Source organism: Labrus mixtus, chromosome 9 (genome assembly GCF_963584025.1).
Source record: "Labrus mixtus chromosome 9, fLabMix1.1, whole genome shotgun sequence".
Lineage (NCBI taxonomy): Eukaryota > Metazoa > Chordata > Actinopteri > Labriformes > Labridae > Labrus > Labrus mixtus.
The window spans coordinates 14,479,025-14,493,080 of record NC_083620.1 but is presented as its reverse complement, the minus strand read 5'-3'; the positions used below and the strand labels follow the sequence as shown (position 1 = coordinate 14,493,080).

Genomic DNA, 14,056 nt, shown 5'->3' with positions numbered 1-14,056 from the left:
AATGGGAGGAACTGAGGGTGACGGAAAAGGTGGCAAAGACATAAACAGAAAGAAATAAGTAACAGAAGAATGAGAGGAAAACCGAGAGCAAGAAGAGGGCAGCAGGAAATTCCATCATCATTTTCTCAACCGTTTGTCCTTCTCAGAATTTGGAATATGACATTACTTGCTTCTCAAGCCACTCCCCCCCTCACTCATTTCTTCCTTTTTGTGCACGGCTGTGTCAATTACAGCCTGACCAATATTTCATTTGGATGATATCGAGGGCCAAAGTGGGCCCAACACGCCATATCAGTATGGACATGTATTTTCTTTCCCAATATGCAACTATTTGTAGACTTTTTCGGGGACAAGCATGCTTGGGATTTTTTAAATATGGTCACACAGTTTGTCCATCAGAGCTAGATTTGATTGCAATGTTTTTCCTACTCTCAGAGGCAGAACATCACAGCTGAGTAGATGATGATCTGCACCGGAATTGCTCGACAATACATACAAAAAGTAAATATTCTTCGGAAAGTTATTTGTGTAGAAAAGCAGCTTTCTGGGAACTTTTGCAAAGTCAAAGCAGTGCAAAAGAGTTTAGAAAATTCTACACAGAAGGGCTCTATTTTCATTCCAGCTCACACAAACACATTTTATCCACCGCAATATTGATAAACAGTTTATGTTTTACCCTCTAAGCTCTGTATCAGTCTCAAAAATCCCTTCTCTATCCCTAATCCATTTCCATGGTGTGCAAACCAAAGTTGGCAAAAAACGTCTAGATTTAAAATTCTCGGAAGTGTTCTTTGTTTTCATGCTGTGGCTAAAAACAGCATTTATAATGTGTGTGTGTGTTATATAGGTTATGATAGGTGCTCTTACCTCATGTCTTCCAGCAGGTCACATTCAGTCTGGTGTTTAAAGTGCAGTCTTGTCATCTGCTCTGTGTGTGTATTTTTCAGCTCCTGGGTCACTTTGACCTGGATGAAGCAAAAAGACAAGTCAAGGAAAGGATTTGTCATTTGTTTATCAGTCAGCTGTGATCAGTATTCATGGTATCAATAATCAGATATGAGACTAAAGTGCATAAAATATGCCTCATCCTTGTTGAAGAGTCCAGTAAGTATACTCAGTGGCCTTATGTTGTCAGGTTAAATGTTGCATGAAATAACCAAAGTCCACAGAAAAGTTATTAAAATACAGTGATATTATCCAGTAGGACAGTGACAAGAACTTATTTACCTTTGGAAGGTCTCTACACAATTTAAAAAATACCGACCTTGGGCTTTAACAAGTTATAAGAGCCCAAGGTGACATTTTCAAATGTAATATTTGTCATCCAACAAATGGTCTAACGTTCAAATATATGAAATATGAAATGTGAAATCTAGATAGAAATCATCTTATGGTGCATTCCATTTGATCTCTGTAGTCCGTAAATTCCAAGTTGCTGGTCTGATACGTCACCAGGAACGCCACCCTGAAGTCGGGAATTCCAACTTGGAAAATCGAAGCAACTTCAGTAGTCCGAGTTAAAAATCCATCATGGCTGTTACTTGCATAAACGGTAACATTTAACTGTAACTATTGTGCTTGTTTCTCTTTTTGTGCGTTTAAATCAGTGCCCCCGAAAGTATCTTGCGAGCTCTATCGTCATGGCGCGTCGTTCTCACACGCAAAACTATTACGTGGTGTGTTGTTATCGTCAGGTATTATCTAACAAAACAAAGGCACTCCTGGAGGCGTCCATGTTGCCTGTCAGATTTGCAACTGGAACGTGGTTAACTCGGGTGTAACGTCATTCCCAGCCCTAAAACCTAGGTTCTCAGGTAAATGAAATGCACAATATCTTTCATTTAATTCCAATCTGGGGCTGAGAGTTACGTTCATAAATTTCCCTTTTTTTTAAGCATGGCTTAAACATACAAAACCACAGAAACAAACAAATAATTGAACCCCCATCATCAATCAATTCACCTGCCAATCACTTGTCATCTGTTTATCAAAGGAACACACACTCTCTGATGTAATAGCCATCACTGTGACATTCAGTGTCAGGGCATTGACAGAGATTCTGGAGAATGCTCTTTGCAGTCAGAGGTGACAGGAGACACTGTGCAGCCAATAAAAGCACTAAGAAACAGACACACTCCATTTGTATACGAAAAGATGCTAATCATGTCATCTTAGAAAATAATCAATCTGTGCTTAGAGTAGGGGCTATAACCTGCAATGATTCACACAGTCTTATACAAACAGTAAACAAAGCTAGAGTTCACCCCAAGCACCACACAACCACACACACATACACACACACACTCTCGCCAAAGTCACTGTGATGGTCTTTGTGTATTGTCGGTCGTATTCCATCAGCTATTCACCAGAGCAACAGTGGGTAAATTCATGGCTGTTCTAGACAAAACAATCAACAACGTAGCGCGCGCACACACACACACACACACACACACACACACACACACACAGCAGACTGGCACAGAAATACCAACACAAACTGCAGATTTCCTTTCTTTCATGTGCTGTGTCTTTGAAGATAAGGAGGGAGTGGTTCATTACATTATCAGGGAAGAACGTCTTCCCTCGACTACACCTTCTATCACTTACCCGGAAACCTCGGGGAGAGAGAGGGCGCAAAATGGAAGGGCAAAGGGTGACAGAGAGACGGGGAGAGAAAATGCATGAAAAGAGAGGAGGGGAAATATGACGAGGAAGGGATATCGAGAGGGCGACACTGAGGACGGAAGAGAAGAAGACGGGTGAAAGCGTCAGTTAAAGCAATACGGTGACATTAATAATGAGGCAAGGTCAAAGCAATATTTAGAATATTAAAGGTCATGTATAAGGAAAAGAGCTCCGATGGTGTAGTGGTAGCTGACGCAGCAGGAAGGTCTATACCACTGAGAGTCACACCTGTTAAAGGCAAACATAAATACTACACCTGATGAATCCCCACCTGTATGAAGATCAGCTTAAAAAACAGCTATTAAGATCGGGTTATATGGTCAGCTCTGTCAATGTTTACAGAGCATGATTGTGTTACTGCACGGTAGGCTCTGCACTTTACAAATCCAATCTCTACATGACCCTTTAAGGGTTCATCGTCTCCGAGTCGCTGTAGGAGGGCTGTAAGATGAGCAACCACCCGTTTGTTTTATGGAGCACAGCTTGTTTTCAGGCTTCCTGTAAGAGTTCATCGTTCACAACTTTCAAAGGCTATCTGAAGAGGTCTCCTGTACCCTTCATGTACAACGGAATAAGTGATCAAACCATTAAAATCACTCAATAAAGCCGCTGCATGGCAAAAAAAAAAAGTTTCATGGTTTTTCTCCTATGCTCAGGCTTTGAGAGACTGCGAGCTGCTGCTGCTGCTGCTGCTGCTAACCTTAGCTCACAACAGTGGCAGTTTGGAGTAAACTCTCATATTAGAGTACTTTAAATGTTTTAATGTCCCACAGACAGCTGACTCTGAGAAACCTTAGCCACTCAGGTATATAGATAGATAGATAGATAGATAGATAGATAGATAGATAGATGGTTTTGTAGCTTTGTAATAACTTCTGTCACTTTTATTTGCAGCCATCTTTAATTGACGCCACATAAAGCCAGTGCATGAGACACAAACAAACTCAATCTTTAAGCAGATGTGCTGAGACACAGACCAAACGCTTAAGGGCCTGTATGTGTCGCACTGGGAGTGAAATGATTAGTATCTCACAGCCAAACACTGGTAACACTCTGGCTGTGGTGCTGGAAGGCTGAGTATAAGTGTGCCAGCCACATTGGCAGAGAGTAACATCAGTATTTTTTACTAATTCTCTTTTATTCCTGTACGTATTTCACAGAGAATTGGACGCGTAAAAGCGACTGACAGCTGACCAATTAGGTCAAACAAAGTGAATACAGCCGTCATGGTGCACTTGATCACACACAGAGGTTCAAGGTATCCATCGAGACGGTCTCCGTACAGAGTCAGTGATGAATGTGTCTGTGTTTCAGAGACATGATATGACATGTTAAGGGCCAGTGTGTGTGTAGAAACCGAGAGCATAAATGGCACTGGGGGAATATGTGGTAATTAAGAGAAAACTGTGCAGAGGTTCACAGCCGGTTAATTGGCTCTCGTGCATCTATTTCAGGACACACACACACACACAGATTTGTTGAAAGCAAAGGAAAGGCAGCATCAACACATGCATATATACACACTCCTTCACATACAGTGCATATGTTACTGTAGGTGACTTTGGACTTTTCTTACAGAATTAGTAAGTCAGCAGGCCTACTAGATATGATCACTCAGTGTGTGTGTGTGTGTGTGTGTGTGTGTGTGTGTGTGTGTGTGTGTGTGTGTGTGTGTGTGTGTGTGTGTGTGTAAGCATGTGTGTGTGTTTGGCTTTTGTCAGCTCAGTGTTTAATGAAATGATGTGACCCTAGTAGTCAAACTAAAGGGCTTCCCTAGAAACAAGAAGACCACAGCATGGTGAAAAATGACAGTTTTTGTTGTTGCTGCTTCGACGACAGCTGTCACATTTTGACCACGTTTAAATTGGCAATCAAAGAATTGATGCTTAACCTTGATTCTACATGCAGTAAGGTGTCAAAATGTGGCTGTTTATTTGTTTTCCCTGTTAAAGTTATTGCTACTAAACAGCGAATTAAAAGAAAAACCCACACTATCACAAATTAAATAAAGGCTTTGTGGTTTCATGTTAGCCCCAGGAGCTAACGCTGTTTGACGGCTCTCTGTTATAAGACGCATATTAATGTCACTAGGTTACCGACTAACCTAGCTAGCAAACGCTGCTAACATTAGCTACCAAAAGGTCTTTTCTACCCCCTCTTTTAATGTCGTTAACCTGCAGCATTGACCCCTTTATGTGTGGTTTAGTGAAACTCAACATCCACAGCTAAGGTTACTCTCTCTTGCTATTGTCTGTTAAAACATAACGGACTCTAGAAATCACTCACCTTCCTCGGCGGTGGCTGCATGTTGGAGTATTGACATGAATGGTATTTCCCTTTATGAGATGTATTGTAATTCCAAAGAGGAAATCCAAATAAGTGTGGGGGCAAATATTTGTTTCCCTCACACAAGATTCCCCATCGAGACGACAGGGAGGAAAAGACAGTTGTTTAAATTTGTACTCCGGCGGCCATGATGATGATAAATAGGCTGGTTTATACAGAAAACTGAAGAAGCGAGGAGACACTGAGAGCACTTGTGTTGGTTGCTGCCACTACTAGAGGGCTGCTGTACTGTACTGTGTTGTGAAGCAGGAGGACAGACAGGCGGAGAAGAAAAGCAGAGGGGAAGGGATGGGGGAGACATTGACGGGGAACCCCTTCAGGAACTCAGCTCAATAGCTCCCCAAAGTGGCGCAGACTGACATAGCATCTGGTTTGCAATAATAAAAAACCCTGGTAAGAAGAAAGCCGTCTTTTTGTGTGTGTGTGTGTGTGTGTGTGTGTGTTCTACATTTCTTTATCCTGTGAGACAGTTACCAAGATCAACATTTGTTTATAGATGTTTTCAAATGACGTAATGTGATTTTATTCTAGAAAATTGTATTCTATTTTTTTTTTTTGGAGCATCGTGGTTATTTCAAAGCAGGAAGAAAAAGCCTGACAGTGACAGGATGAGGCTGCGTCCCGCAGACCTGCATAGCAACAAGAATCCGCAGTCGATCGAAGAATAATCGATCACATAGCCTACTAGGACCGAGTAGTACTATAGGGAAACTGTATCTTGAAAAAAAAGATAAAGAAATATCGAAAAAGATTCACATCTAGACACTTGTTTTCTTCTTCTTGTTTTTTTTTTGCAAACAATTATCTTTAAAAATTCAAGCCTGCCTTTCAGATGCAACCCATATAAAGCCTGGAAATAACAACAATGCAACTCGTAATTTTATGTATTTAGAATAATAAGGCTGTAAACCATAGCCGTAATTATAGTGTTGTTTTTACTATTGTATTTTGCGCCATTGTCTAGTGGACAGTGTAGCCTACTTCAAAAGTCTACCATGTATCAGACAGTTAATAAAGTGGGGTCATTGGGTTCATTTGAATTGGGTGCAAAGCGGTGCTGAGTGAAAAAATCAAGGACTACACAGTGGAGGGTGAAGATTTAGCACCTGGTTTTATAAAGTGTCTGTGAACATTTGTGCAGCCTGAATATGTTGAAGTGTTTTGCTCAAGTATGATCAAAAGATACAAGTAGGCTTATTTTCGTTATAAAATAAGATTGACACATTCCCACACAGAGGGAAATATTGTACCACATCCATCTCTTAATTTGGTACTTTTGTTAAGCTAACCAATCAAGTGTGCCTTTATCTATTCAGAAAAGTATCCTGCTTAAGATCAAGTGTCTTGGACTAGCTGAAAGACACATAGTCATGGACATGGAAATAGAGCTGGTTTTCTTATCTCAAATTTATTATTTCAGTCACTTATTTTGCCCCTTTAATAATACTAATTGGTGTTGTATTTTGTATTGTTGGAAAGCCTGATTAGTCACCTTTACAACGAGGTATGACTTGTAAGGATTGTGCAATCGTGGAATGAGTAACACAGCTAAACGTGTTGGTAGCGCCCCCAAAAAAATGTGCCAAAATCCCCTGCAATGTTTTTCTGTTGGTATTCACTGTAGTAAAAGGAATGCATGGACAGTTTATAGCTTCAGAAGTTAGCTTTGGAAATGAACACACATTTTGCAGATGATGCGTACATTCTTTATCTTACATGAGGTTTGGCTGCAGGACTTTAAGTATGTGATTGAAATTTCACACAGTCACCCCTCACCATTCCATTGTGCAGCCCCAGTTTCCAGGGTTTTCTGAGTAGAATTAAAACATAACTGTCCAGACCTCTCACAGCCAAGACTTACTTGATACTGATGGGTAGAAATGCAGGAAATAATGTCCGGAAATACTTTTGCTCACATCGCTGATGCCAAAAATGTCAATTTTAAGCAGATTGATATAGTCAGCAAGGTAACAAGAAGGTAAGTAAGAAACGATTGTTGAAAAAACAGTACTGTATTTTGAAGCATTACTTTTGGCTAAACATAGAAAGACTTCAAACTAAATAAATACATAAAAATTAAAGCGCTGGAAGAACCAGTGTTATACTTCAGGCCTCCTACGTGCCATGGCCAAGGTTAAGGCTCAGGGCAAAGTAATCATTAATACACCAAGTTTCTGGAGCAGGTAAAACATTAAGTTCCCTTTCTCACCTTTTCTTCCAAACTAACACACACTTATTCAAACACATACACACAAACACCAAGTCACATTTTAGAGAAACCAAACACATCTCCTAACACCGCCGCATTAAGCTCTCTTCCAGTGGAACGGGGGGAAATGGCTGACGTGCGTTGTTGAATCATTTTGTGTTTGTTAGGATACTGCCAGGATGCTTTGGCTTTTTGAGTTCTCTTGTGGTTTGGCTTAGGACTATCTACAAGTTTTGGCCACATCAAGGTAGGATTTTTACAGTGAAAGCAGTCAAACACTTCAACTGAAGGTAGAAGAATGAGTAGATTATTAGTTCAGAAACCCACTTAGCATATTAGTCTGAGGGGTGTGAAGTCACAGGTAATGGTGTTTAAAACTCAACATTTCACACTGTATGAAACATGAGATTTCCTTGCTTTCAATCTTTGTTTTGCTTTGAGCTGAGCTTAAAAACAAATAAAAATGTATGTTGTTAATTAGGGAGTTAGGTGTGTTGTTTTTATGTGGTATACCTTTTGTGAAGTTTGTTTTCCTTTTCATTGTTTGTATTTGTAATGTATGTTTTAAAGATCTACCTGTCCAGCAACCGCATATGTAAAATAGTTTCATAGTCTGGCTCAACAGTTGTGTTGTGCATGTCCCCTGTCAAAATAACCCTTTTTCATAAATGAAACTTGGGAGGCCAAATTACATCATGGTCCAAAAAATGGATTGTCTTAATTTAATTTGATAAATTCTTGTAGTTTTTCAGCCTCAAAATTGGTTTGTTTAGTAAACATTAGAAAACAAATATTTGAACAGTTGAAGATGTTGACAGTTTTGTGGTTTACTGTCCTTTTGACTGACAGACCAACAGACCAACAGACCAACAGCCTCCGGGGCCAACTGTTGGCGCGCTGCTGCATACAGGCTACAACTTGTTAGGCAGGCACACACCTCTGCAGGTTTTTTTTTTTTAACTCTCTCAAGTATCTAAACTACTGTTCCCATTCAACCTCAAACAACACAACCAGTTACACACTATATCTACTCCTGAGAATGAGGAAACATTACACACGGTGAACACAGGACTGACATTCAAAGAGAAAAGTACACTGTGAGTATTTTCTTGTTTTTAAGGTTTATTTGGGTTTATTTATGCCTTTATTTTAGAGATAGGACAGTAGAGAGAGAGCAGCGATTCACATGCGGAAAAGGAGCCACAAGTCGGATTTGAACCTTAGCCGCCCACCTTGCGGGACAGAGCCTCCGTACATGGGGTGCATGCTCAAACCAGTAGCCTACCAGCACCGCCGTTTGAGTCATTTCACATTGTAGGTGTTTGATCTTATGGGAACGGGGATCAAACTAGTTTACTTCTTGGGATATTTGTATACAGGTCATCCTGTTCCTCTGACTTGGTATGGCATGTAAACAGCAGGACAAAGAATTTGAGGGGACCACAAAAGAGACCACCTGTTGTCTGCAAGAAAACCTGCAGCTGTCTTGAAGAGAAAAGTAGGTGGGCTTAAAGGGTCCAGGCAGAGTGAGTAAGAAATAAAGTTGTAGAAAAAGGAGAGCGCTGTAGGTTAAAGCAACTGAGAAACAAGTAAGTGTGCATGCATTGTTATTTCTATGTGAGTTTAACAGACTCACGTGGCTTTACAGGACTGGTTTGAACTTGACATATTTGTAGTGAAAAGACAAAAGTGGAGAGAGAGAGAGAGAGAGAGACCAAGGTTAAGTGAAACAAAAACACAGCAGTCATGGCAGAGAGTAAAGAAGCATAGTTTTAAAACGAGGTCTGGTTTGAGTTAAAAAGGTATTCCTCTGTCTCTCCCTCTCACAGCCAGGAGCCTTTGGTAAACTTGGAATTTAAAAGTACAAGAATGAACACTATGTCCCTGGTTAAAAACACCAAAAAAAAGTAAACTTTTTTTAAAAATCTTGTTGACCCTAAAGTCTTTATCTGAATCATTTGCAGCGAAGATTCTTTATAGTGTTGGAAAAATGGATATTCTTAGGTTAGACCAATAAGTATATCTACTTATCTATGGTGCAGTATTGTCAAATTATTGTATTAAGTTACCCTTGTTTGGTGAGGTGGTGGAACAGTATAACCCTTCATTATACATGCATCTATATGTTCTTTTACTCAATAAGAGAACAGGATTTAGAATTACATGTGGCGCTTTAATGTGAACATTTAAGAGTCCTCTTTTCTTCTCTCTAAATCTCAATATTATTTTCTCATTTACTCAACCATCCACTCAGCAAGAAAAGGGCGATTAAAGAAAAATCTGTTTTAGATGGCCTTACTCTGTACTAGCACATTGACTTTAAATTGGATGACTCAAGTTATAAACTGGATTGTGAAAATGGGCCGGTCAATTATGTTTCACATTGGATAGCATGTTGAGGCAAGTCAAAGTGAATGACAATAGGAACGTCCTCCAAGTCATGCCCATTTGCTGTGTTCTAACACAGTCCGTTTCTGTGTTGTAATAACCTTTTTGGTGGTCATCACTTTTTCCTCTCCATGTATCTTTTTCACAGGTGTTCTCCCGACCAAGATGGCCACCAACCACAGCAATTACAGCGCCTTCTACTGCAAATTCAACGAGGACTTCAAATATATCCTCCTGCCCGTCAGCTATGCCCTGGTCTTTGTTATCGGCCTGGCACTGAACGCGACAGCCTTGTTTGTGATTGTGTTCCGCACTAAGCGCTGGAAGCCCTCCACCATCTACATGTTCAACCTGACGATGTGCGACACGCTCTACATCTTCACCTTGCCCTTCCTTGTCTATTACTACGCAGACGAGAACGACTGGCCCTTCACTGAACCATTGTGCAAGCTCATACGCTTCCTTTTTTACGCCAACTTATACGGTACAGTCCTAGAATCGAATACAGCAACAAAACGCAGATTTATAAACTGTATGTTATAATAATGGCAGTACGGCATTCAACAACAAGAAAGTAGGCCTATCTTATAATATGTCTATTATGATCTGTTGTAAATTACAACACCAAATGATATGATACATAGATATTAGAATATTTAACAAAACACGGTGAACACTGTAAGATACACAAGACTAACTAACAATATGGTACACACCACAACACCATGCTACACTATAAGCTACAATGTTGAGTGCTGTAGCATGATGCATTTTGGTACACTACATTTGGCTATGTTGCAAGACACTATTGGCACGACATGACACAACATCAAGTTTGGAATTCCAACAAAAAAAAGGTAGAGGACCCAATTGCAGTCGAACAAAAAATGTGTATTCAACAAAAAGGCAAAAGGGAAACAAAAACGTACTTAATTAAATATCCAAAGAAAATCCACAAATGCAAAAGCAGATTTTGCAAAGCACATACAAACAGGTAGGTAGACGTCTGACAATGAACTGACATTAAGGGAAGAAACTCATAACGTGGACCCGAAAAATGACCACTGAACGACCACAAGGGCTCAGTCTACTGAAACCCCCCCTACTGGAAAGTCTGCACTGCATACTGAACTGTGGCTTTTCAGAAAGGACCACTGACTAAATACAAGGGGCAATCAAACACAGGTGAGCCAAAGGACACAGGTGTAGACAATGAGCGCAATCAAAACTGGAGGGAAACACACAAGAGGCAGGAAGAAAGACAAGACAAGAAACACTGGGGACAAGAACTACAAAATAAAACAGGAAACATTAAAGACACACAGAAAACTCAAGAATGTAACAATAACAACACACACTAGAACTTAGAGAAACACAAGGATGAGAAATTACTAAATAAAACAGGAAACACTAAACTAGGAAACATTAAGAAAAAGAAACACACAAGCAACACCGGAGAAGAATGAGACAAAGAAAATCTAAACTTTGAAATACACAAAATGAAAAACTAAATGAAAATACTAAATCATGACACTCTACCCAACAATATGCAGGCCTATTCATTCTGAATTTAAAACAAGATGTATCTGACTTTACGTCAGCTCAATGAAACATTGTGATATGACACAACACAAGATATATTGCTTATATATATTAATACTTATAAAGACACACCACTGATTAAGAAAATACTTTACTCTCAAAGTGTGTGCTGATCCAAAATATTCTAACATTTCTTTTAAGATAAGGATGTCTAAACATGATATGAAAAAGGATGTCAATACAGTTCTTTCATTTTGGCAGGTTCTATCCTCTTCCTGTGCTGTATCAGCCTACATCGCTTCATTGGTATCTGCTACCCAGTCCGCTCCATGAGCTGGGTCACTGCGCGTCGGGCCAGACTGGTATCTGTGGCAGTGTGGGCCATTGTTTTTTGCTGCCAGGCACCTATTCTATACTTCTCAAGAATCAGGTGATTAACAATAGTACAACTTTCTTTTCTCTGAATCACTTGCTTTCTTTGTCCTTTAATTCAAAGCTTAATCAATTCATTGTACTCTGTTCATCTTTCAACTATTGATTTTTGTGGCAGACCAATTCTTCCAGGCACCTTATCTTAGTGGGCTCTAATGAGACTCACTTAAATGAACAAACAATCTACTATTTAACCCATTACAGTTTATGACTTTCTTTCATCGACCCTATCTCCTTTCCTGTGGGTCGATGCCAAACATGTCAGCAGTATCATTAAACAATCTGAACAACTGTGATCTGCTTTCTCCTTTATCAGGGCTCGGGACACTGGGCGGGTCTGCTACGACACCACAAGCCCAGAGCTTTTTGATGACTTCCTGGTGTACAGCTCGATCATATCAGTTCTCATGTTTGCCCTGCCCTTCATGGTGGTGATGGTGTGCAATGGCCTTATGGTGCGGAAACTTCTGGAGCCAGGCTGGGGCTCTGATGGGGGACCTGATAGCGAGAGAAGGGGTCTGTCGGCTAATCGCTCCAAGCAGAAATCAGTGAAGATGATCATCATTGTGCTGGGAACGTTCATGCTCTGCTTCCTCCCTTTCCACCTCACTAGGAGTCTTTACTACTCCTTTAGATACCTAAGACAGCTCAATCCAGCGCAGGTGATGACAAACACTTGTGAGTTGAATGTGTTATAAAGACTATGTAAGCTCAGTGTGTAACATTTAAATATGTTCAACAGATCAGCTGTACTTTGCTAGAGGCCTCCAGTGTGGCCTACAAAGTCACCCGACCCTTGGCCAGCGCCAACAGCTGTCTTGACCCCATCCTTTACTTCCTGGCTGGACAGGACGCTCGCAGTAATCTCATCAAGAAGACCAAGGCGTCTTCATCAAGAGCAACAAGTGTGAGCCGACGCTTGACAACAAAACTCTGATCCAATACCAAACACGTACTCCTACATGTTTGCCAGTTGACAATTCAACAAGCCCAGGACTTCAGAGGGTTGTAGGAAATGTGAGTTCAAATAGGGAAAACACGTATTTAATATCCCTCTTGTATGTCAAAAACAAAGACTGAGTTTAAACAAGAACACTCAAGAACATTGCAATCACATGACCTTCTTTAACCAGACGAAATGCAAGTTCATATTCAACTAGATGAATACATTCTATATGACTGAAAGCAATTAATACACATGTGAATCATGCATTGTATTGAAGACTTAAATCTCTCGAGGGAACTTTTGTTTTTTAATTATGTTGGCGCCCCCTGTGGACATAGCAGCAACTCATATCTCTTTGCTGACTATTTTCTCTGTGTAAGTTAAGTTTTTATACCAATAGTTTTTGTGGCAACATTCTTTTGATGCAGTGATTTCCAAAGTGGGGCCTAGGACCCCTAGAGGGTGCCCGGAGTTTTGACTCAGTTTTTCACTGCTAGGAAAGCATGGCAAATCTTGTGAGAGGACTTCCAGGTAAATATAGGGCTGAAAAAAAATCTGTACCACACGCAACAAATTTGGAAGTTTTATGTTACAGTATAACTTTTAATTGCTTCCTCTCTAAAAGTGGCTTTGGTCATAACACAAAGACGTTGCTGTTCTGTACCTTTGACAGCCAATGTTTGAGATAAATTCGAAAAATATAGGAATTTGTTAGCAAAGAGAATGACTGACAGTGTGATTGTATGTTGATATAATGTGTTGATTTGTATTGCGAGGGATGAAGGCGGGTCTTGAAAAAGTTTTGGAACCACTGGTTTCATGTATCACTCATTGAGAATCTCTATAACAGATTAGCAAAATAAGGCTGTCTCTGCAGCATGCTGGTCATGGCTTAATCTGACACCTACCCTGTAGCAGTAATTGTAGGCATTAAGAATTACAATACAGAAATAATCAATCTTCATGCTGATGGTCTTGTTTGCTTTTGTAGCTTAGAGGCATCAGTATTCATTTCAGTCTGTTTCATAACCAGCTAAAAACTCCTCAGCGGCGCTCTCAGACATTATGTATTTATAACATTATTAAAGTGTGTGATGTTCAGACAGAACTTAACTAAGAGGTGTCCCAAGGCTTTCTGTTAATGATTCTACAGTACTACTTGACAATACTGCCCTTGAGGTTTGTACATTTGTTTGTATTGGGAAGAGGTGGCTTTTCCTCATTTAAAACTCTGTGTGTGTGTGTGTGTGTGTGTGTGTGTGTGTGTGTGTGTGTGTGTGTGTGTGTGTGTGTGTCACCCAATGCGAAGGAACTAAAAATATGCTTTAATAAACGTGTTCAAATTTTGACAAATTCATTGTGGTGGTACACTTGTATTACATGTCTCTTGTATCTTACTGTGTTTGATTGATCTGGTAACATAACTTGTGTCAAGTTCAATTTACTTCCTAAAGGCTCAGCTTATTGAGTCTTTCATAGTTAGTCTCTGATTGCTAAAACCATTTAAC

General features: G+C 40.0%; 2 protein-coding genes across 5 annotated transcripts in view; one reads left to right on the top strand and one right to left on the bottom strand.

Annotated features, from left to right (window-relative positions):
• The window catches only part of LOC132980338 (F-BAR and double SH3 domains protein 2-like), a 61,227-nt gene extending 56,018 nt beyond the window's left edge, over nucleotides 1-5,209 (bottom strand). For 2 of the 3 annotated variants that reach the window (XM_061046414.1, XM_061046415.1), the window contains exons 1-2: nucleotides 4,972-5,209; nucleotides 868-965 (exon numbers count right to left, since the gene is read on the bottom strand). In XM_061046414.1, coding sequence (XP_060902397.1) covers nucleotides 868-965; nucleotides 4,972-4,992 — 119 coding nt within the window. In that variant the 5' untranslated portion in view covers nucleotides 4,993-5,209. The remainder of the gene's footprint in view (nucleotides 1-867; nucleotides 966-4,971) is intronic. The other variant, XM_061046416.1, reaches the window with a different exon arrangement.
• Nucleotides 5,210-8,170: 2,961 nt separating this feature from the next.
• On the top strand, nucleotides 8,171-14,041 carry LOC132980336 (P2Y purinoceptor 2-like). Of its 2 annotated transcripts, none has more exons than XM_061046412.1 (5): nucleotides 8,171-8,337; nucleotides 9,777-10,112; nucleotides 11,432-11,600; nucleotides 11,919-12,264; nucleotides 12,345-14,040. In XM_061046412.1, the coding sequence occupies exons 2-5, from the start codon at nucleotides 9,794-9,796 to the stop codon at nucleotides 12,537-12,539; spliced, it is 1,029 nt and encodes a 342-aa protein (XP_060902395.1). In that variant the 5' UTR covers nucleotides 8,171-8,337; nucleotides 9,777-9,793; the 3' UTR covers nucleotides 12,540-14,040. The 2 variants fall into 2 exon arrangements, with proteins under 2 accessions (XP_060902395.1, XP_060902396.1); XM_061046413.1 differs by lacking the exon at nucleotides 8,171-8,337 and adding an exon at nucleotides 8,377-8,829 and having other exon boundaries at nucleotides 12,345-14,041.
• The last annotated feature ends 15 nt before the right edge of the window (nucleotides 14,042-14,056 follow it).

Coding starts and splice junctions, on each gene's coding strand:
- LOC132980336 (XM_061046413.1), top strand. CDS start 9,794: ATGGCCACCAACCACAGCAATTACAGCGCCTTCTACTGCAAATTCAAC. Junction 11,601..11,918: donor CTATACTTCTCAAGAATCAG/GTGATTAACAAT, acceptor CTCCTTTATCAG/GGCTCGGGACACTGGGCGGG. Junction 12,265..12,344: donor GACAGCTCAATCCAGCGCAG/GTGATGACAAAC, acceptor TATGTTCAACAG/ATCAGCTGTACTTTGCTAGA.